The 25,216-nt window shown below is 42.5% G+C and overlaps 1 protein-coding gene across 1 annotated transcript in view; it reads left to right on the forward strand.

Annotated features, from left to right (window-relative positions):
- LOC115624689 (ell-associated factor Eaf) overlaps positions 1-24,087 on the forward strand; it is a 48,229-nt gene extending 24,142 nt beyond the window's left edge. Inside the window, exons 5-8 of the mRNA XM_030519495.1 lie at positions 11,442-11,611; positions 23,184-23,271; positions 23,347-23,686; positions 23,742-24,087. Coding sequence (XP_030375355.1) covers positions 11,442-11,611; positions 23,184-23,271; positions 23,347-23,686; positions 23,742-24,038 — 895 coding nt within the window. The 3' untranslated portion in view covers positions 24,039-24,087. The remainder of the gene's footprint in view (positions 1-11,441; positions 11,612-23,183; positions 23,272-23,346; positions 23,687-23,741) is intronic.
- The last annotated feature ends 1,129 nt before the right edge of the window (positions 24,088-25,216 follow it).

Genomic DNA, 25,216 nt, shown 5'->3' on the forward strand with positions numbered 1-25,216 from the left:
ATGAGAAATCTAATTATTTAAATTATATTTCTATTTATTTATATTTATATTTAAAATAATATTTCGGCTAAGTATGTCCCGACTCACTGCCAAGTGTGGTCAGAAGCGTAAATAGAATTGGTGAATTCTAGTGGTGAATTCTAGCTCAAAAGGGGTGAAAACCGACTCCAAAGTTTTTATACTCTGTATATGAAATGTACAAGAGTATACTAGATTTGCGGGAGCTGAAAAATGTATCAGGCATTAGGAGGCGTTGCAGACCCCACAGAGTATATATATTCTTGATCAGCGTGACGAGTTGACCTCGCCCTGTCTGTCCATCTGTCCGTCCGAATGAACACCTGGATCTCAGAGACTATAAGAGATAGAGACGCCAAATTTTGCACAAAGGTGCCTTATGTGTGTACACTATACGAGTTTGTTTTATTTTTTTTTATTTTCCCCCCTATGGGGATTTTCCCGATTTTCCAATTGTATAATCGTCTATATCTCGGAGACTATAAAACCTAGGAACACCAAATTTTACTGCAAGATGCCTTATGTGAATACGCAGAAAATGTGTATATTGGAATTTCCCTCCCTTCCCCCTCTCACCCGAAAATCGTAACTCCCGTAATTCTTGGAATTTCGAACTCAAATTTTGCAAATACGTCCAGTTAGTGATCATGTGTCCGTATGCACTATGATAGACCGATTTAACAAGAAGTTATAGCCATAAATATATTTGCTGCCCAAGCACTGCCCGCAGCTGTTGTTGATGCTGATGCTTTGGTTGACTGCAACCATGCTTACACAGACACGAATAGACGCGCATAGACATTTATACACTCACATACACGCAATTGCTTTGTATATGTGCAATTATGTGAGTTCGAATACCAAGAGAGGTAAAATACATCCACATTTTTGTTTTTTTAATTTTCTTAATTTTTTTTACTTTCTATCATTTTTGTTAACATATGTACAGAGTATTTTAAAGTCGGGACACCCTTTACACACTTTAGCTTTTTTACTTGTTTTTTTTTTTGTAATGGTTGCTGGGGCTGTGGTTGTAGCTGGGGCTGTGGTTGTAGCTGGGACTGAGTTGGTGTAGTTGTCGCGGCTGTATCTGTAGGGGCTGTAGTTGTTGGGGCTGTTGCAGTGGCCGATACTGCCAGTTCTTATAACTATACGTGCTAAAGGCTGGGTAATCTTCGAAAGATATTGGTAGGCCGTGCTACCAATAGGCACGGTTCGCATGTGAGACAAGACTTACTCTTTGGCTTGCTCGCGCCTACTTACTAAACCCCCACCATTATCCGTGTCCTCCAAACCATGTGCCCCCCGGTACCGGTGATACATCTCCTTTTCTGCCTCTGCCAGCAGCTCTAGCTCTGAAATAACTATGGATGCGTCCGTTGATACTGTACGGAACGATGATGCTACACTAAGGGCACACCTACGGTATGCTGGCAGTATACGCTTCTTGTAGGAATTTGGGCGTTGCGTACAGGGCTATTGATTTGACAACGTTCATCAATAGCAGCCTTCTGTCTTGACGCGGTCCAACAAGTTTGGGCATTATTCGTGTTGGGGCATTACTCACTCCAGCACACCGTCCTCCAACGTATTTGAGGTGCTCCTTAAAGTTGAGTCTGTTGTCAATCATTACTTCAAGGTACTTGATTGATACTTTGGAGGCGATCCGTTCGTTTCCTACCTTTACTGTCAAAACTTCTTTTTTTTTTGGTTAGTTACAAGTAATACCTCCGTCTTGTGGTCGGTTAGTTGAAGTCTTATGCTTGTAATCCAGCTCCTGACTATTGCTACAGTCTCGTTACACAGTCTTGTCTTCTTGTGTGTCGAGGTGTTTTCCTGTCACGACTATGCTATATCGTTTGCGAACCCAGCGATTTCTGCCCTGCTGGGTAACTAACCTAAGTATGCCGTCATACATAATATTCCATAGCATTGGACCTAGCACTGATCCCTGTGGTACACTAGCTGTCACCGCATATTGCTTCCTGCCTTCGTCTGTGTTGTACAGGAGCACTCTGTCTTTAAGTTAATCCCTAATAATTTCTGTTAAGATGGCGGTTGAGTTAAAGGCATTTTTAACATCCAGCGTTATAACGATGCAGTATTATTTTTCTCCTTCAAGCCACCGCACTCCTCTGATGGCGTCCTTCGCTAACGGCATTCCGTGGGCCTTCTCAAGTGGGAACTTGCCACATGTCCATATCGATGCCTTATTGCATTCGTTAGTGGTCCATCATTGCAGCTCCTGGGCCAACTCGCAGTGGCTTAGATTCAATTGTAGGACTCTCATTTCTGTTTGTTCAGATCTCTCCTTCGGCATTTAGGCCCTCCTGTGACATGTCTAGCGGGGGCATTTTTGTCTTTCCTACAAAGCAAACAGTGTGGGTCTCCTTGACACGCTTTGTCTAGTCGGCAGACTGTCCAACCAACTCGTAGTTTCCCTACCTCATCGGGTCTGTTGTCTGTTTCTCCGGAATGACAATTATGGCCATCCTAGTCCCCCCAGGAGCGTCTCTTATTGTTTTGAAGGCCGAATTATGTATGTCACCATTTGATTCCTCCATGCGATAAGTATTTCGTCCTCCGTGGTTACTTCAGGGATGGTATTACTGCCACCAGGTCTCGCATTGGTTGGTGGATAGACCTTCTACCACCACCCATCATTTCACTAAGTTCCACTATTTTTTCACCCAATTTGGTGAGATGATATCTTCGTATAGACACGCTGGCCAGTTCCGGCGGAGATGACCGTGCTCTTTCCACACTCTGCGCCTGCAAAGAATGTATTGGGGAGCGAGGTTTTGTCCCGGGCTTTCCGTTAGTACCTCCTTTGCGCTACTTGCGCCGGCCTGAGTGATAGAGCCTGTTTGTGTTTCCGTTTGTGCTATTGTTCTGCTTTCCATAATCTTTGCTGTTAGGTCCCAACTCGGAGCCGTTATCTTGAATTCGTTGTGTAGTTACCCTAAATAGGGTCCCATGATTATCTATGCAAAGCAGGGATGCCATGCGAGGTTTGACACAAGACCTTATGAGTGCATGTGTTCCAAGATTTCAAAAGCGTTCTCCAAGGCTTTCCAGGTTTTAACGGGAAGGAGACAGGTGACGCATTGGCCTGAAAGCCGCCTGGACCAGATTTCACTGCAGCCCATATTGGTAACGGAATACCTCACCCACCTATGTTCGTCTGATAAAATGTTGCGTGTTTGCCCAGTATGCCATAATCAGGATCTTACTGGGATCGCTCCTGATGGGCCTTCGGACCCTCGTTGCCGCATATATAATTGTACTGCCTGTGTGCTTGACTGGTGCTTCCCTTCGGTGGGCCCGTCTTGCCACAACCACTCGGGGATGAAGGTTTACTATCCATCCTTGCTGCTCTTGGTCGAGCACTGCTTATTGGTTATTCGCAGCTAACCTGTTTACACAGGCCGTCCACTAACCACCACCTGTGACCCCCACAGTACCCTGAGCTCAGCCCTATGAGTGTGTGCGTTATTTTTTTTTTTTTTTTAAATTCATGTATTTACAAAGAACAGAGAAAGGGAAGTGTACACAGTTAAAGAAATATGGGAAGTACAAATAGAAAAAGATGAGCGAATTCGCACCCGGGCGGTACGGAAGTGGAGCATTGCTTCGCCCAGGCGTTCACCCGTCTACATCCGTCGCTCCAATCTACGTAGCTCTCCCGTGACGGTGGACGCGTAGTCGCAGCTGGCATTGCAAAAACGCTCGATTATCGTGGCCGCCGCTGCATCTATGAAGCTCGCTCGCTTCACTTGCGATTTCGATGGGTACCATACCCGCAATAACCAGAGCGGCGTCATCGGAGACGGTCCTAAATGCGCAGCAAACACGCAAGGCGCCTAGGCAATATGCTGCTAGCAGAGGTTTAACGTAGCACTTGGTCCTCGTGGACTCATGCCAGACGGGGGCTCTATACAACAAGATCGCCCGTGTGACTCCACAGAGCAGTAATCTGCTTCTTTGCCTCAGTCTGCGCGGGTTCATCATAATGCGCGCTAATGCTCTCGCCGCTGTGGCGGCCTTCTTGCTGGCATGCGCAAGATGCTCCCGAAAGCACAACCTGGTATCTATCATTACTCCCAGCCGATTGCCTCCGTACCAGCTGGTAGATCCAGTCGTAGAACGCCGTCGTACATGATATTCCACAAAAATGGCCCACGAACTGAACCTTGGGGTACTCCTGCAGAAATCATGTGAGTTCTCGTGCCCGATGCAGTTTCGTACAGCAGCACCCTGTTGCTAAAGTAGCTGCGAATGCAGCGGTTCAGAAACGCGAGGATACCGCGCGCTGCTAGAGCATTGAGGATGGAGCCCCAGTTGGCAGTGTTGAAGGCGTTCTTCACGTCCAGTGTGACGACCTGGCAGAATTCCTTGGTTCCGCCCTTTCAGCGCGTCCCCGCGATCGCATTTGATGCTATGTTGACCACTTTACTAATGGCATCCAGTGGGGACTTTGCCTTCCGGAACCCGTACTGATTAGGGGACAGTCCGCCGGTCTCGTTCACTGCAGTCTCTAGCCTCATGGAGACTAATTTCTCCATTACTTTACCTACCGTGCTCAGCAGGCAGATTGACCTGTATGAGGGGAGCTCGTCCGGTGGCTCTTCTGCAGTCACGATACTCTGAATAATGGTGGGGGAATGATTGTGTCTCGTAGTCTCTGGGAAGTTCGTCTGGCTCGAATGCATGCCCCTCGTAGCTGTGCGATTGCCTCGTTCCACCAGAACAGTGCATCGTGATGTCGTGGTTGGGCCACGGCTTCCTGCTTTGAGGATTGCCGGTGAGTCCAAAGTTGGAAAGGGCTTCCGAAAAGGCCCTAGGGCTAAAAGTATCCATATCGTACGAGAACTTGGTGCAGGGTCCATTGCGTTGGTTGCTGGCTCGTTCACCGATAGTGCACAGTAATGCTTCGTGGTTGCTAGCTGTGTAGATATCAGCAATTGACCACGTGACAGAGTTATAGAGTGAACAGCTTGCAAATGTAGGGTCGATTATATAACTCGATTCGGCTCTTCTAAACGTGCGTTGCGTACCTGTGCTCAACAGTACGATTGCGAGACTTGCGAATGATTCCAGAAGAGTACGGCCGCAAGCGTTTGTGGTAGAGCTATCCCATTTAGTGCCCCATGCATTGAAATCGCCAGCTATGATGACCTTCCTACGGTTAGCTGCGTCGACCACCAGCTCATTTAGGGCTGCCGCAAACCCGTTCAGGGCCCAGCTTGGGGCGAGATGCCAGCTATAAAACCATAGGTCGTTAACTTTTGCCCGTACAATGGCCCTGAATACCCTGGTGTGTTCGAACTGTGTCCCACGGTGGCCGCATAGCCATAGTGCGGCTGTTCCAGAATGGTCAGAAGTCCATCTGGAATCTGAGCGTGTTCTACACGGCTCGCTTAGGATGGCCAAGTCGATAGAGTGCTCTTCAATCGTTTTGTAGAGCAGATCTTGCGCTGCGCTTCAGTGGTTTAAGTTGAGTTGGATGACTCTCAACTTCTCGCTTTTCGCACAGCTTATTTGAACGCCGGGCATTTGAAGCTGACAGTGGCGTGATCTAAGTTCTGCAGGCCTTTTCTTCCGCATATTGCACATTTTGGGTCCTTTGTGCACGTTCTAGTTACATAACATTTCTCCCTGCATTTAAAACAGTTGCCCTTCATATCCTCGGTGCTCTTGCATCTCGCTGCCGTGTGGCCATAATCTAAGCATTTATAGCACCGTGTGGGTTCGCTTAGGATCCGGTATACGACCCAGCCAATCCGGATTTTACCTAGGTCGAGGAGCGACCTCGCCTTATCAGCAGGCAAGGATACTACCGCTGTTTGTTGCCCTCCGCGCGTCTTGCGAAAAGACTTTACTGCTTGGGATTCTAATTTGGCCATTTCCATGATGCTTGCTACTGCTCCGCAAATCTCCTCCTTGGTTGTTAGGTCATCCAGGTCGCGAATTTCAACCTTGACTTGCTCCGACAGGGCTTTCACATCGCCAATCCCGTGTAATGCCTTCTCCACCGCTGCGTGTAGTTCGCCTTCGCCGTGAGTCGTGGATCTGCTCAACAGTTCTCAGTTCTGCGGATGCTTTGGACGTCCCCGCGCATGGTCTGAAGCGTTGGGTCAGATTTGATAGCTTTTAGCTGGTCGCGAATTTTAGACTTCTTCTGTGGGGTAGCTCTTTGGTTGCTCTTTGGATCTCTGGGCCTTTTTGGAGTGCCCACTTGGGGGCGCTGCTTCGGGAGCGGCGTTGTTTGGGTGTACTGGGCTGTGCGCTTTGTGTTCGCTTGTCGCTTGTAGGGCTAGTACTTTTGCGAGCTCATCTTTAATCAGCTGGTTGATGTGTCTCTGGCCTCCATTAATAAGGGCCATCACATCTTCCACTGTAGCGCCGATTACCTTCAGTGCATCTTTCAGAACATGGGGTCTTTTGTTTGAGGGCTCGGGGGTGATTCTGGCGGGTCAGCGCTTGGCAACGCTGTCACTTTTGGTGGGGATCGCCTCACTATTGAGCTACTCAAGAATGCCTGCTTCTCCTCGTCGTTGTAAGGGGTTGTTTTTTTTTCGGAATTCATATTGGTGGGTCCCAACTTCAGTTCGTTATTGCTGTTCGTGCTATCTATATCTATGGGAATATCTATGGGAAACAAAGTTCAGAGCCAGATCGGTACTAAACAGGAATCTACTTCTGAGCCTACACGACCAAGTAAATGGCAACGAACAGAAAGGCCGAACAACAGGCCGTTTCTAAAGGCCTGCATTGGTTTAAGCGGGACGGAGGCAATAATGGTATTAGCCTCCGAGCCGTTTCGGTCGGGAGTCAATCTACGTACTCGGGTCGCAGAATACCATTATCATCAGCACGAACCGTCAGTATCGTAAGGGGGCTTCTAGTATACCATACTGGGTTCGGTGGTACGGAGAGAGTGATGTACGAGTGAAGATGTTCGGTCACATTTGAAGCCGCGGGGGAGTCGGATCCCTCGTTGGCCACAGGATTTCTGTGGCCGCCAAAGCCCCGTCTTAATAATTTGGGCACACCGCCGAGGCGGCAGGGGATAGCTCAATCTGTTCCACGACTTGGGTGCCTGTTGCAACTCCATCGCGACTAAAGTCGACCGATTCCTAATAGCCCAAACTTGTGTTGGTCTACTTGATGCATAGATCCCACAGTTTATCATCGTTTGAAAATTTAACGTTGATTAATTAATTAAATAAATAAATACATAATTGAATAATATGTTAGTTAAATAATTAGTCAATTAATTCGTTAAACAATTAATATTTCCCATGCTAGGCAATAATTATTATATTTATGCAGCTTTTAGTTTGAATTATTTAAAGTTGTTGCTTTGGCGCGCGAACATTTTTCTTAAAATTTTTTTTTTTAATCTTCTCTCACGGAGACTTACGATAAGTAGTCAAATCTTAATCTAAAATAGTTCTTAAATTATTTACAATTAAATATTTGAATTACGGGGAGGTCTCATCGTCGGAGTCCTGTATGGCTTGCCTGCCAAGTTAAATTCTTCGCAAGTCTAATTGGATGGTTCCGAAGCTTAAGCTGGTACTTTGCTTTCACCTTGGCGATTTCATCTTTAACAGGTTCCACATTTAAATCTTTCCGGATATTTTCACTCCGAATGTACCTGGGTGCCCCAGCGATGGTTCTCAGTATCTTCGATTGAGATCTCTCGATTAACTCTAAATTACTAATGGAAGAGTTTCCCCATAGTTCAGAGCTATATGTCCAAATTGTTTTGAGAACTACATTGTACAAGAGTACTTTGTACTCCAGTTTTAGTGGTGAACGGACGTTTATAAGCCAATGTAGATTAATAGCTTTTAGTTTCAATTGATCTCTCTTCGCTTTGATGTGTTTGCGCCAAATAAACATTCTATCTAAATGGACACCAAGGTAAGTTACATCGTTTTTTTGTGGAATATTGATGTTGTTTAGCGACAATGGAGGACAAGTTTGTTTGTTTAGGGTAAAGGTGACAAGTTTGCACTTTTGCTCGTTTACACGTATGCGCCAGTCTGCTAGCCATTTTTCTATGGCCACGAGGTGAGATGATAAGAGTTCTGTACCTCTTGTTGGGCACTTGGAGAGACCTGGGATGGCAGTTTGACTGTTTGTCGGTATATCTGCTGGGTATAAGCTATACAGTGTCGGTTCAAGCACGCTTCCTTGGGGTGCACCAGCTTCAATTGGATGGTATTCGGAGAGGAAATCTTTGCATCTAACTGCGAAACTTCTTTGCTGTATGTATGACTCCAGTATTTTATGGATGTTCTGTGGAAGTAATATTTTGATTTTGAGAACTAACGCTTGGGCGACATCCAGAAAAACAGCGGAGCAATATTTTCGTTTGTCAAATGCATTTCGTATCTCAGAGGTTATTCGGTTAACTTGTTAAATAGTTCCAAGTTTTTTGCGAAAACCAAATTGGTGATTTGGGATTGCACTGTTGGTGTGTATGTGCTGCTTGATGCGATGCAGGAGTAGTTTTTCGAATATCTTCGATAGGCACGGCAGGAGACTGATAGGTATATATGATGATGGCTGAGACTTGTCCTTTCCGGCTTTATGGATCATTGTGATGACAGATTTTCTCCATTGTTGAGGATAATAGCCCCATTTCATCATGCTGTTGAAAATAATGGTGAGAAAATATACTGCACAGCTCGGCAATTCAATGATCATTTTGGGGGAAATTAAAATTCAAGATTGGTTAGTGGGAGCACAAAGCTATTTGTTGCTGGATGTGGTTTGAAGACGTTTTCTAAATGGGCGTCAAATAGATTTGTCTTCTCTTCGTTGCTGCGAGCCCACTTTCCTCTTTGTCTACGTAATGGTGATTCACTCTCGATTGGTGGACATACGCCTGATTTAGCTTTCCACAATGGGAATCGTTTGCTGTTTGGGGAGAGTTGCTCCATATAGTCCATCTTCTAGGGCTTTGCGTAGTAGATGGTTGGCTATTTTAAACCGCTCCTTTGAGTCAGGTGATCTGTGCACTTGCCACTCCCGCCGAAGCCTTCTATATTTCGTAGCAGCTCTTTAATATGCCTGGGAACACTACTGCTATTGTAAGGTTTATAAGCTGTGATTTCTGGAGTGGAATGTTTTGCCGCCAGTGACATTAGAGACACTAATGCTTCAACTGAGGTATCTATGTCATCTTTGCAGTTAATGTTTGGGCAGCCATCAATATGGGAACTTACGTACTTCCTGTATTTAAGCCAGTCAGTTTTTCTAGATGTTAAAAAGTGTGGGCGCTCCGAGATCTGTTAAGTGCTCCACACAAATCTGAGCCTGTGGCACTTTTCTTGTAACAGCAAAATCAATCAAGTCTGGTTGCTCCTTTGAATCTGTGGGCCAATATGTAGGCCAGCCCGGAGAAATAAAGTCAAGCTTGTTTCGTGGTGTTATTATAGCGTTATATAGTTGTCTTCCTTTCGGGTTGATGAGTCGGGATCCCCAATGTGTGTGTTTGGCATTGTAGTCACCAGCTGCTATGAAGCGGTCGAAGAAATGTATAAATTCTGCCTCAGAAACGGAGAAGCGGGGTGGGCGGTATACTGCAGCTAGGCTTAATTAGCCGCTTTGTATTTTGATATGAATTGTTGAATATGAATAAGTTGTACCAAATGATGGCAACGGATACTGCCTGATGCGACGCTTTATCAGGATGCCAGTACCTCCATGAGCCTTACCATCGGGATGATTGGTCGCATAGAAGTTGTAGCCATTGAGATGAAAATATTTTTTTTATTTTTATTTGTTATGTGAGTCTCTGATATGAGCATGGCGTCCATGTCACATTTATTTAGGAACTGCAAGAGCTCGCATTTGTGCTGTGAAATGCCGTTCGCGCGCGAACATAAGCTTACATTTTGTGAGCTAAGCTTACAGTTTGTTAGCTGGTCACCCTAGTAATAGGATCCACATTACTTGATCCGGCTCAAGCGGTTCGCGGTCGGGAACTAGTTCCGTTTCCATATGATTATATTTGCCTGTGGTCTGGCAGCTCTAACCAGTGTAAAAAAAATTACACGGGATACAGAAACTGGCCGGCGGCCGCAACTATACAATTATATCAATAATAATACCTGCCAAAAGTTATGAGCTTTGCCAATTTGCAGCAGTTTCCTTTTCTGCCCCAAGAAAAATTTCAAAAAACCAATGTGCAGTTTTTCTTGGAATTTTTCTGAGAGTATACAAACTAAGTTTGAAGTTAATCAGATGAAAATTGTATGTTTTTCATACAAATGTTGGAGCCTGTTTTCCCCCCTTTGGAGCTCGAGTTTTCCAAAATCCCTTCTTAGTGGGCATCTACACTATAAAAGGATTCTTGAGTCCAAATATCAACTGTCATAATGACACTTAGTATACGGACACATAATCACTAACTGGAGCCATTTGCCAAACTCAAAAATTCCAAGAATTACGGGAGTTATGGAAAATCACTAATTGTGATAATAGGGGAAGGAGGGAATTTCCAAAATACAAATTTCCTGCGTGTTCACATAGTGCATCTGAGACTAGATCTCATAGCTTCGGAGATTTAGGTGATTACACGAGCGGCGTTTCCGAAAAAATGGGGGAAGTGGGGAGGAAAATCCAAAAAATAAAACAAACTCGTATATCGTACACACATAAGACATCTTTGTGCAACATTTGGTGTCTCTATCTCTTATAGTCTGTGAGATCCAGGAGTTCATACAGACGGACGGACAGACATAGATCGCCTCGTTTTTTCATGCTGATCAAGAATATATATATTTTGTGGGGTCTGTCACGCGAATTGTGGGGAAGTGGGGGGGGAGGGGTTGCATCAGAAAAAAAAAACAAACTCGTCCTTTCTCGGACTTATGAGAATCTGGACACAAGTTTGTTTATTCTAGCACTTATACTTTCTGAGATCCATGCGTTCATACAGACGGACAGACAGTATTCTTTATCTGCGGTCCCTGCTAATAACGTTTTAATTTTTTCATTTCATTTATCTGTGAAATTATGTAATTTTTTACACTTTTAATGAATATTCTTCGGTTCTATTATTTGTACCGGTCGTGCTGATGCAAGTCTTCTTCTTTTATTTATAACTCTCGCTGTGTTGTAATAATATTAAGCTTGTTGTTATAACTACATGGTGAACAAGGAAAAGCACAGCCACCCTATGAGGCTTGTGCAAAAGCTGTAAAAGCCGCAACCTCATAAATTTCCAAGTGATTTTGTCCATTGCCAAATTCCTAAGCAACGGGTTCAAGTGAATGCAATCAAATTTTGTATATATATGTATATTTCATTATTTGTAAAACAGAAAAATGTGTTATAAAAAATAACAAAAATCAGATTAAAAAGCTTGACTTAAAAAATCAACTACACAATTCTATTCGCAGAAGAGAAACGACAACAAAGCCAACTTTACTACCAACAGCAACGTTAGTCAGCAGTGGTTTCGGCGTCGGTGGTGTAACTGCATCCACAGCTGCGCCCAAACTGGAAAACAGCACTATGCGTATAACAACCAAAACAAAAGTATCCACAGGTAGTCGAAGAAACAATATAAGTAAGTACTACTTCAGCATGTTGATATGTTTCACTTGTTCTCAATGGGTAATATCAAAATTGTGCTAATATAACAAGTAACTATAACTGTACATACACTGCGGGTCATCAGGTTAGCGCCACTATCTATTAATTTTTTATAGGCTACTATTGTTGAGTATTTGCACACATTATACAGCCATGATTGTGCTCTCTTTGAGAAGGAAATGAACCACGATAGAAGTACTGTTATATGTTCATGTGTTCTTTGTTTTATTTTTGAAAAAAAAAGCTTGCACTAATTTTGCTTCAGCAAATAAGCGCCCCTAAATTCAATTTTGACACGTACGGACACAATTTTTTGATGTTGCTCAATCAATTTTTATACCCTGTACCCAAAGGGTGAAAGGGCATACTACCGGATTTTTTTACTCAGATTTGGCAAATACCTCCAGTTAGTGACTATCATAGTCATAGTCAGACTATGAGTCTGTATGCCAAGTATGTTCGATCACCCTTACTGAAAATCCAATCAAATCAGATCTTTGCTTGGTTGCAAACGAGCTCGAACGAGTTGAGTACTCTCAGAATTTTTCTTATGATCGAACTTGCATGAGCAATCTTTCTATTTTTACGAACAAGCACCGGTCTTGATTGGTTTGCTTTCGAACAGTTTAGGCTCGGTCACTTCGAGTATTCTGTTCGTTGCGAACGGGTACCAGCATTGATTGGTTTGCTTTCAAACACTTCAGGCTCGGTCACTTTGTTAAAGATGACTGGGTCCTGATCGAAGCAAACCAGACTTTGCAGAATGAGCGTTTGATCGAACGAGTATAGTGCCGTTATTGGTCGAGTATTGTTTGGGTATTGCGCGAGCTATACTCGGGTGTTACTCGAGTATTGCGCAGGTTTTAACCGAGCATGACCGTATAAAATATGCATGTATGTACATATTTATGTATTCATGTGTTCTTTGCAAATATGCGCAAACATGTGTATATGTATATAGGTATTTTAAATAAAGAGGTACAGAATGAAAAGAAACAAGAAAGGAATGCTAAAGTCGAGCAGGCTCAACTCTTAAATACCCTGTACCACCCTACAAAAAAAAAATTAAATTAATGTAATTAATTAATTAATTTAATTAATTAACTAAATTAAATATAAAATATTCCATACATGCATACATACATTTACATCAGAGTGAAACTTGGTATACGGATATATAATCACTAACTGGATGTGTCTACCAAATTTTAGTTCAAAATTCCAAGAATTACGGGAGTTAAAAAAAATAAAGAATAGGGGAGGAGTGGGGGGTGCATCGGAAAAAAAATGAACAAACTCGTCCTTTCTCGGGCTCAGAAGAATTTGGAATTTTTCATTGAAATTCGAAAATACCTCCATTTAGCGATTATGAGTCTGAATGCTAAGTTTTATAATGATAGGCCGATTTTCTGTGCTACCAGTACGTAAAATTGCAGACAAAATGGGCTGACATAGAAAAACGATTGCCAAAAAGGCGTATGGATACAACTTCAAAGGCGACAATTATAAAGTATCAATCATGAAATACCCTCTACACCACAAAACCAAATTTTGTTATTTAAAAAAAAAAAACATAGTAATTATATTAATGAAATTAGATTAATAAAATACTTGTATATAGAGTCTGATAGTATCCAAAGAATACATCAATGTTGTCTATGTGTATGTGGTTGTGTATGTGTCAGGGTTCGTAAAATGCGAGCTCAACTCATTCGGACCCGACTGAAGCCATGAGTAGTGTGAGCCGGCCGTGGTTCACTGTGAGCCACTGTCGACAGCAAGAGAGTGCCGTACGAGCTGGCCTGCAGAAGCCGAGCGCTCGTTCGTGCCAGGCAGGCATATGTACATATGTGTGAAATTTGTATGATGGTATGCTGGTATATATATATTTTTAAGGCGAAATGATAGCCGAAAAAAATGAATAAAATATCAAAGTCACATTTTTTCGGACATGGGAAAATCTGGATACCAAGTTTGGCTATTCTAACTTTTATACTTTCTGAAATCTTAGCGTTCATATAGATGGACATGGCTATATAGACTCGTATGGCCATACTGATCAAGAATATATATTCTTAAGGGGGTCTTCCACGTCTTCTTCTGGGTGTTACATATATTCGAACTAAACTAGTACACGGTTTTGCCCTTTGGGTACAGGGTATAAAACTTTTGTGATCAATCGGTCCTTGTTTATTTGTAAAAAACCACTTAATTATTGGCCAATCTTCCACTTCCAAAATCTCGGATCTGAAATCTGAAATTATAATTGCCTGGCTGCAGTCCCGCAATCTTTCACATGACCGTCACCAATCGGGTAGCTTATATTCAGACGCTATCAACAGTCACACGGTATCAGCACGCACCATCAAGTACCAACTAGTAGACAGCCTATTGTGGGGAAGCAGCGCATACAATGAATAAATTTCTGCAAAATCAAATGGAGGTTACCTTGCATATCGTACTAAAAGCCAAACAAAGAAGGATATTCTTTAACAAAAGGACTCAATCACTCTGGCACTCATATTAATACACCTACATACATGAAAAAAATACAAATTGGGCAATAACGATATGTATGTATGTATGCTATTTATCCAGCATTCAAAATTCGTTCAAATCAGTTGATTCGAAGAAAAGTTAGAAGCGAAACAATTTCAGTATGCTCACAAATTGCCCGTCATGCCCGTCTTTGCTGGGCTAAGTAAAATGTGCCTATGATTAAAAGATTATTTACTATATGATATTCTTCTTTCGCCGCTCTTTAAAGTTTTTTAAAGAGTTCATTCGTCGAACCTTTCAAAAAGCAAATATAGTACAAGTACTATGTATAGTTATACGTAGATGCATACATATGTACATATGTATCTTCGTTACGCACCGGGCGGACTGCCAGTCCTCACTTAACTGTGTGCTTCCTCAACACGTTGTACACACGGTCGAGTTATCCCCGAAAAGTCCGACGCGGGACATTTAATTTTGATTTATAAATAGGATCGTCCCGCCAAAATCGGAGCGTTCGGCAACGCTGATATGTACATACATTTAAATTTTTCATGCAGGCGTTATCCGCCTATATACATACATACATATATAAGTATGTATTAAATTTTTTAATTCAACACTCATTTGTGTCTTCAATTCCAAATATGATTGTTGTGAATATAAAAGGTGTGTTTCTGCTTTTGTAAATCGCATGAATACACTCACAAAATAGGCTTAACGGTAAATGACTCTTAGATTTGTTCAGAATACATTTGTAGCGTTGTTAGCTAACACTAAAACGGTAAGTCGCTGTAAATATGCGATCAGCTGAGATGCTAGAGATGGGCATGTGTCGGATGCTCTATGTGCTAGAGCATCAAAACTATCGATAGTTGAATCCGTCGATACAATCAATAATTCCATCGAAGTTTGAATGCAATTAACAGAAAATTTAAATAATAACATCTTATAATTTATTGAGATCAATTAAAACAAATCATATACAAACATACATATGTACATCTGCCCGCAACGCGAAGCAGAATATGCGTAGGTCCGCTTTCGGTTTCTGCTTTACTATCGCTTACGCCGTCGTCGCCTAGCGACCGTAACTGCAAACTTTTGGCATTTTGCCTTTGAAATTACAGGCGTAAAAGATCAAAACGAAAGAAGAAGCGCGAGCCAATGACTTGCAGTTGTTGTTGTTTTTAGTTTTAAAAAATTGATTTAAAACCATAGAACATTATTTATTACAATCAAACAACAGTGCTCGATTGTCCAATTTATACATACATACATACATGCTATATATGTACTTTTTACTTTTTCAACCGTACGTGGAGAACCGCACACATAGACACGAACTGTTGCTTGTTCTGTGTGTGAGTGATAATGTCCCCAACTATTTGATATTTGCGTTCTTTGTATTTGTTGTTGCTGCATAAAGTTACTAATAAAAACCCTAATGCCAAATGTACTAAACAAAGAAAAAATTACTTTTAAAAATGTTAAATAATTTTTAATTAATTAACATTTCTTGCTCTGTCAGTGCAAGACGAATGAACATACATAGATGTGTACATATGTATGTGTGTACATTCACACATTAGTGTCTCACAGTTTGCTTTGGCTATTTCAATCGTTTGCACTTAACTACGTGAACAACTGCTTGTATGTGTGTGTGTATGTATACTAGTTATGTAAATGTCCCCAACTGTTTGATATTTTGTATTGTTTGTTCTGCCTGCATTTGTAGAATGCATATTTTGAAAATCCTTGAACGTAAAGTTGTAGATTTAGTTACGTAGATTACATTACCCAAATTTGACCTCGATCGGACGAAATTTATAACACAAACTTTTCATTTGAAAAAGTGAATAAATAATAAAACCCCAATAATTCAAGCTCCACCACAAATTTCGAAAATCCGAGTATGCATTTTTGTTTGTATTCTTTTATAGATTATCAAACTCAAACTTAAAGTTGATTGGTGGAAATCTGAAGATTTTTCAAACAAACTTTGGAGCTCTTTTTCCCCCTTTGGAGCTCGAATTTTCCTAAATCAATTTTTATTGCGCACCTACACTATGATAGGATACTTGACCCCAAATTTCAGCTTTCTAGCTCTTACCATTTGGGCTGTGGGCTATTGACACGGTTTCCTCTTGTGCCCCAAAAAAGACCCAATAATTCAGTCTCCAAGAAAATATTCAAAAAACCAAGTATGCAACTTTCTTTGTATTTTTTTTATTGATTTTAGAAACCAAGTTGTTCGGAGCAGAACGCTCAAAATTAACGAATATTGGCTGAAATGTTAAATTCCGAAAATATGTAAACAATAGTCTAAGCTTTCACTTATGTTAATTGCATTCTCACATTGTGCTCAATATTTGCACTCAATATTTGTCCACTATCCATTCTGAGCTTTCGCATGCAGCTGAAGCTGCAGCCGCGGTAGCCAGACTACTCCCAATTTGATCACGCCTATTATTTTAAATTAAACCAAACTGATTATAATCGGGCCAAAGGTGGTACAAACCAGTGCCTCCTCTAAACATTGGTGACCCCGACGTGATCTTTCGGGGGTCAATTTCGCATAATTGTTACAATTCGGCACAATTAAATACATTTCGTTGAGCGTCTTGGCACATTTCGGTGAAAAGACCACGCAAACGGTGATTTACGCGTGTACGTACGCATATACACACATTCGCGCAATCGTTCTGCTGCTACACCCGCATTCGCATAGGCGGTACATGCAAGACGCTTTCGGTCGCATAAATCACGCCACTTTTCTTTTGCATTTTGGTGCGACTGTACAGCACGCACTGACGTACATACGTACATAGGCGTAGCTGTAATCGACAAACACAAAGAGAGTGATAAAGAACAACGCGCATACTGAACTTCGCTAGTTCGTTTTGCCTGCTGCTTGCATATGTATGTATATGCAGCCTCGCGTCTCCGCTGCTAATTGACATTATCGCTTGCAACATACATAGTTAGCACTGCCGGCCGGTCAATTGTTTACGTCGCTGTTCTTAAATAATCCGTGAATTTAATCCGCTTTTGAACAATTGCGTGCTACTAGCAGAGCTCTCGTGTATATATTTTTATATTATACAAACAAGTGCATACGTAATTTGCAATGGCTCAAGATCCAGCAGCCACTGCACAGCCAAATCTGGCCGCGAGTGACATTGACTTTTACAAGGCGAAAGCTGCTGCAGTGTTCAAACAACTTGTGTCAATGAACCAGTTCCTTCTGCCTGATGAGCTTAGCCATTTGGATGAGGCTGACCTGCAAGTGCGCATAAAGGGTGTCGAACGCATTAATGCTGATTTTAATCGTGCGCAGTCAACTCTCGAGAAATTGGATTTGCTGGAATTGGCGAGCGACTCGAGGCAGAACTTCGCGCAAACATATAACGAGGTAGAATCCAAGCTTTCTAGGCAACTCGACCATCTGCGCAGAGCCACTGTCTCCAAGAAAAGAAAAAGAGCTACGACAAGGCTATAGAACTGCTAACCAAACGTTTTGATAATTTACTCCATTTTCAGGTCTATATTTGGTCTTTCAGGCGTTGAGTCAGGTTCCGCAAGCAGTCTACGAACATTAAGCGATAAAATCAATTCCCATCTGCCAGCACTAAGCACAATGGCAACCACACAGGAGCTTGCTGATGGCTTGCTTATTCATCTAATATCTGGCAAATTGGACCAGCATACGCATGAGAAGTGGGAGGAGGCCTTGCCCACCGGTAAACTTCCAAAATGGCCAGACATGTCGCAATTTCTGGAGAAGAGATGCCGGATGATGGAAAATTTGGAAAGCGCTATGGTACACAAGACACCTAGCCAACAGGTGGGCAAGAGCTCAAGTAGATCGAGCCGTAACACACTTATGGTATCGACTAGCCGCACGCAAGCACTTTGCATATTTTGTGACTCTAAGGACCACTATTTGTCCAAATGTCCAAGATTTTTTAACTTAAACGCCAGCTTGCGATATAAGGAGGCAAAACGACTGCATCTGTGCCTCAACTGTCTTCGCAAGGGCCATTCCCTGCAGCAGTGTAGGTCAGGGCATTGTAGACGCTGCCAGGCAAAGCACCACACGCTACTTCATATGGGTGAAGATTCAGCTACCAACGGCGTGCAGCCTGCACCTGCAACCGCCATGCAGCCACATTCGGCGTCAACATTTGTATCAACCGCTTCGCTTCAAACAGAACCAGCAGCCCTGAAAGCCAATTCGACCGACTACGTGTTGCTTGCCACTGCAATCATTTGCATACAAAATCGTTCGGGCATGTTCGTACCATGCCGCGTTTTGCTGGATTCTGCATCGCAGCTGAACTTCGTCACCGCTCGTCTGGCTGACCAGCTTCAACTCAAACCATATCGCACAAGCATCACTATATCGGGCATTGAAGAATCGCCTCTCTCATCAGACAAATCGGTTGACATTTTTGCACAATCTCGAGACGCCAGCTATCGTGCTGCATTTTCTGCTGTTGTAACGCACACAATTACCGACTATCAACCACACTTCGACTTAAACGCAACAGAGTGGAACATACCAAGCAACTTAAATCTTGCCGATCCACTTTTCTTCAAATCGCAACGTATAGACCTACTCATAGGCGCAGGTCTGTTTTTCGATCTTCTTTGCATTGGGCAAATTAGAATAGCAGATCACCTGCCGCTATTACAGAAGACCAGGCTAGGCTGGATTGTATCTGGAATTCTTTCAAGCAGCAAAGAAAGGCCATTCTGCATTAGCCGCACTAAGCAAAGAGCCCAGCTTGCAGTCAGGCGCTGACTCGCTGTCCGATATTGTTAAACGATTCTGGGAAATAGATAGCTGCTGCGGTCTTTCTTCGATCATTTCCGATGACGACGCACTTTGTGAGCAGCTATTTCAGAAAGGATGCACAAGACTTGGATCAGGGCAATATTCGGTTAAGCTTCCAGCAAAAACAAACTTCGATAATCTCGGCAACTCATACGACAGGGCCCTCCGCCGATTTAGGACACTCGAAGCAAAACTTAATAAAAATCCATCGCTTAAATCACAATATTCGGCATTTATGCAGGAATACATAGACTTGGGTCATAAGTCGTTGGCTTCAAAGCAATCAAATATTCCTCAATATTTTCTGCCACATCACTGTGTCCAAAGGTTGGATAGCACAAACAACAAAACTACGCGTTGTTTTTGATGGACCTGCTAAAACAACATCAGGCGCTTCATTGAACGATTTGTTATTAGCGGGCCCTTCAATACAGTCAAAAATTCTCATCACACTTCTTCGTTTTAGATTCTTCAAGGTTGCATTATGCGGCGATATATGCAAGATGTATCGTTGTGTGCGTATGACGCACCCAGATCAGCATCTGCAATGCATCCTATGGCGCAACAATCCATCTGAAGAGATTAAGGCCTACACGTTGGACACCGTAACCCACGGCACGAAGTCAGCAGCATTCTTAGCTATCAGAGCCATGCACCAATTGTCCTATAACGAGGAGGATGCATTTCCAATGGCGGCCAAAATTGTTCGCAGGGATTTCTACGTCGATGACTTGATCTCTGGAGGCGATACCATAGAGGAGGTATCCCAAATTCGCCAGGAGGTAAAGCAGCTGCTGCGGCGGGGCCATTTTCCAATTCGGAAATGGTGCTCCAATGAACCAGCTGCACTGCATGGTGAGGCAGCCTCAGATCAGGAAAGCATGCTAAAATTCCATGATGGGACTGATGTGGCCAAAGCGCTTGGATTAGCATGGGATCCCAGCTCCAACAATTTACTGTTCAACTTTTCACAAATCTTGGCTGACGAGCCAGCCACAAAACGCACAATTCTGTCTGTTGTTGCCAGAATCTACGACCCGCTTGGTTTGATATCGCCGATAATCACCAGGCTGAAAATATTCCTTCAAGTCTTGTGGAAGGAAAAGCTCGCCTGGGACGAGAGTTTGCCGCAATCCCTACGCTCCATATGGTTGGAGCTTACAGCGCAGATCTCATTTGTGACGTCAATCAAATTTCCCCGCTTTGTATTGCTGCCCAAATCTACGTGGGAAATACATGGATTTTGTGGCGCCCCTAAAGGCGCTTACAATTCCAAAGCTAGAGCTGGCAGCAGCGCACTTATTGGCTGAGTTGCTCGCTAGCATTACTCAGTCCATTGCATATGAACACAAAGTGCACTGTTGGTCTGACTCAACTATTGCACTATCCTGGATACGAGAATCACCATCAAATTTTAATGTTTTTGTCTCCAACAGAGTTGCGCAAATCCAAGAGCTGACAAAAGGAATGATTTGGCATCATGTGCCATCACAGATGAACCCAGCTGATATCCTATCTCGTGGATGTACACCTCTTGAGCTAGCAGAATCAAGTCTATGGAGGATCGGCCCAGCATTTCTGCGCTCTGATACTTCAGACTGGCCAGCATGCGCACCACCTATATTGGATTTACCGGAACGCCGTCGCAAGGTCTTAATCGCATCCAAGCAACTGGATATTTCTTTTAGGTGCAAATACCAAAATTCGTTTAGCAAGCTGCAGCGCGTATTTGGCTATGTACATCGCTTCATATCACTCAAAAACAAGGGTTGCCCTCGCACTAGTGGATCATTGACATTGCAAGACATAAAGGGAGGCACGTATCTGCTCATCAAAGCTATACAGCTCGTACACTTTGCTGATGAGCGCAATCTATTGCTCGCTCAAAAGCAACTTTCATCGAAAAGCAGATTGCTGTCGCTCCATCCGATTATTGATCACAATGGACTCATGCGTGTTGACGGACGCCTTCGCAACGCTGACTTGGATTATGATGCGAAGCATCCCGTCTTGCTTCCAAAGCACCACCCAGTCACTGATGCAATCTCGTCATGTTCTTCCACCACAGGTTTCTACATGCTGGCTCGCAAAGCCTGCTCGCGATCCTACGACAAAGGTTTTGGCCAATTGGAGGACGCAAAACTATCGCTGCTATTCTCAATAAGTGCGTGCGATGCTTTCGTCTTAAGCCCAAATTACTCGAACACATCATGGCTCCATTGACTGCAGATCGTGTGCAGCTTACTCGCCCTTTCTACGTAATGGGGATCGACTTCTGTGGACATTTCTACTACAAAGCGGAAGCCAGAAATAGGCCACCTAGAAAATGTTACATTTCGGTTTTCATCTGCTATGCCACAAAGGCAGCTCACTTGGAACTAGTGGAAGACCTTTCGACTCCATCGTTTATTGCGGCTCTCAAGCGTTTCATAAGCATCAGAGGCAAACCGAATGCCATCTGGTCGGACAACGCCACAAATTTCGTTGGGGCAAAGAATGAACTGAACGAGTTGCGGGCGCTATTCTTTAGCGATCCCCAAAATAACGAATTAAATAACGCTTCCACATCACTTGGAATTAATTGGCACTTCATCCCACCACGTTCTCCGCACTTTGGTGGCTTGTGGGAGGCCGCCGTAAAGGCTACGAAATATCATTTTTATCGCGTCGTTGGAAAATCTGTTCTAACGTTTCATGAACTTCGAACTCTTGTTTACGAAATCTCTGCCATGTTAAACTCACGACCGCTCTGTCCACTTTCAGAAAATCCAGAAGACTTCGATGTTCTCACGCCTGGCCATTTTCTCATTGGGTCCGCCTACGCCACAATTGACGAGCCTGATGTCACTCACCTAGATATTGATCGTTTGGGTCGCTGGCAGCGCTTGTGTCAAATGCAGCAAACGTTCTGGCGCAAATGGAGCACCAGTTACTTGACATTGCTGCAAGAGCGTGGCAAATGGCGTCTCTCTTCACCGAATCCTCCATAGGGCGCCATCGTACTGCTCAAGGACGACAATCTTCCTCCGCTTCGATGGCATCTGGGTCGGGTCGACTCGACCATTCCCGGCAATGACGGCGTCGCTCGCGTAGCCATCATCCGAACAGCAAATGGACTGGTCAAGAGAGCTGTTGGCAAGATCGCTGTTCTGCCCGTTGAGACCACTTCAGTTGGAAGAATGCCTCTTCCAACGGGGGGAGCATGTTCGGAGCAGAACGCTCAAAATTAACGAATATTGGCTGAAATGTTAAATTCCCAAAATATGTAAACAATATTCTAACATGAGTGAAAGTTAATTGCATTCTCACATTGTGCTCAATATTTGCACTCAATATTTGTCCACTATCCATTCTGAGCTTTCGCATGCAGCTGAAGCTGCAGCCGCGGTAGCCAGACTACTCCCAATTTGATCACGCACAAATACACATTGATTATAACGTAGTGCGGCCTATTATTTTAAATTAAACCAAACTGATTATAATCGGGCCAAAGGTGGTACCTCCTCTAAACATAAGTTTTAAGTCGATCGGTTGAAAAATGAGAATTTTTCAAACAAACTTTGGAGCTAGTTTCACCCCATTGGAGCTCGAATTTTCCAAAACCCCTTCTTAGTGCGCACCTACACTATGATAGGATACTTGTGCCCAAATTTCAACTTCCTATCTTTTACCGTTTGGGCTGTGGGCTGTTGACGCGGTTTCCTTTTGTGCCCCAACATATTTTTTACAGGAAAACTCCCATATTTCAGGCCCCAAGAAAAATTTCAAAAAAGCAAGTATGCAGTTTTTCTTGGAGCATACAAACTAAGTTTGAATTTAATCAAATGTAAATTGTAGATTTTTCATACAAACTGTGGAGCTCAATTTCCCCCCTTTGGAGCTCGATTTTTCCAAAATCTCTTCTTATCGCCAGCGTACACTATAAAAGGATACTTGAGTCCAAATTTCAGCTTCCTAGCTTTTACCGTTTGGGCTGTGCGTTGATCACCAATCAGTCAGTCAGGACAAACTGTTTTATATATATAGATAATATAAATTACTAGTATATAGATATATATAGATAATATAAATTACTAGTATATAGATATATATAGATAATATAAATTACCGTATACAGGGTATATTAGAGTACGTCTTTGTTATTGGACTCGTATTTGTGTACATATCAGTTGCTTATACATAAATACTCTCTAACTTTTAATTACAGTTGACTTCAAGCCACGCAGCTCTCCGTTGCCAATGAGTTCGCCTTCGCGCCCAGTCAATGCACATCGTAGCCCACAATCAGCTCCAGTGTAAGTTCTAGTTGTTAGCTTGTATCTCTATCTTATTTCGAATTAAATCACATTAATCGACTTCTTTTTAAATAGTTGGAACGCAAACAACGGACAACAAACACTGCCAAGTATACCTATGATTGTTGACGATGATGATTTTGAATTAGGCCCAGGCGTGCAATATACTCAAGCGACAGGTCTAACGGCATCATCGACAGTCAAACAGGATTCTTGGGCCACACAAATTTGCAAGGAGCGCCAAACACAACCGGGATATGCTAAGCAAAAAAAGCAGCAAATTAAACAACTTCCCATTTGTCAGCAAAATTATGGACGTGATTACAATTGTGGTAGCATTTTAACACAACAGCAAGACACCCAACAAGGAATGGCACCGCAATCTGTAGCACAAGCTGCAGCTATTTTGGAGCAAGTTAGTATAATAGATGACATTGAAAAAAATTTGCTCAGTTGTCCGTATATTTTAGCAAATTGCTGGTGTACTGAGTGGTTCTAGTTCTAGTTCGAACTCTGATTCGAGCAACAGCGACAGTGGATCTGGTTCTGATGACAGCACTGAAGGCGATCAACAAATGCAGCAGTATGTCCAAAGTGAGGCATATCAGCTGCCAAACCTAAGCTTAGGTTCAATATCGCCGTTCTATAACAATCAACCTCAAAAACAACACCAGTCTAAACACTCCGGCATATCCGAATCTAATGATTTATTACACACTGATTTGCAATTGTCTTCAAACTCGTCCGATGAAGGAGATGAGGAATAGATAAATATATGGTTTTCCAGCAATTAAATAAATGAAATTGATACCGAAATTTAAATAAAATTTTTATTTTAAAAATATACAACAATTTTGTTTTGTACTTCTCCCTCGTGAACGCCGAGCAGCCCTGTCCGTGGTGCTATCCATACCTTATACTGATTTGCCGATTTCATCTGCCACAAGCATTGGTGTTTAAATATAAACATGCACAATACCAATGTATTGTTTATGAGAAAATGTTAAATGTAAATGGTAAGTGAGTGCGTGGAAAAAGGGTCGTTGAAACCCAAAACAGACAGACCATAAACAATGTAAGCATCTGGTATCAATTATTGCGATATCATATGCAGGTCAAAGATACAAAACAAAAAAGAAAATGCAGTCCACAAATAAGTGAATTATATACCAATTGTAAATTAAAGCGAAGCTGGAAAATAAGCGAAGTTATTAAGTAATCTCTATATATATAAAACAGTTTGTCCTGACTGACTGATTGGTGATCAACGTACAGCCCAAACGGTAAAAGCTAGAAAGCTGAAATTTGGACTTATTTTTTTTGGAGACTGAAATATGGGAGTTTTCCTGTAAAAAAAATAGGGCACAAAAGGAAACCGCGTCAATAGCCCACAGCCCAAACGGCAAGAGCTATGAAGCTGAAATTTGGGCTCAAGGATCCTATAATAGTGAAGGTGCCCACTAAGAAGGGATTTTGGAAAATTCAAGCTCCAAAGGGGGGAAACGAGCTCCAAAGTTTGTTTGAAAATTCTGAATTTCTGCACGGATCAACTTTAATTTTGATTTTTGTAATCTATAAAAGAATACAAACAAAACTGCATACTCGGATTTTCGAAATTTGTGGTGGAGCTTGAATTATTGGGGTATTAATATTTATTCACCTTTTCAAATGAAAAGTTTGTGTTATAAATTTTTTCCGATCGATTTAAAATTTGGGGACTGTAATCTACGTAACTAAATCTACAACTTTGCGTTCAAGGATTTTCAAAATATGCATTCTACAAATGCAGGCAGAACAAACAATACAAAATATCAACATCTACATAACTAGTATACATACACACACACATACAAGCAGCTGTTCGTGTAGTTGAGTGCAAACGATTGAAATAGCCAAAGCAAAATGTGAGACACTAATGTGTAAATGTACACACATACATATGTAC

The sequence above is a fragment of the Scaptodrosophila lebanonensis genome, unplaced genomic scaffold (genome assembly GCF_003285725.1).
Source record: "Scaptodrosophila lebanonensis strain 11010-0011.00,11010-0021.00 unplaced genomic scaffold, SlebRS2 tig00000061-arrow-pilon, whole genome shotgun sequence".
NCBI lineage: Eukaryota > Metazoa > Arthropoda > Insecta > Diptera > Drosophilidae > Scaptodrosophila > Scaptodrosophila lebanonensis.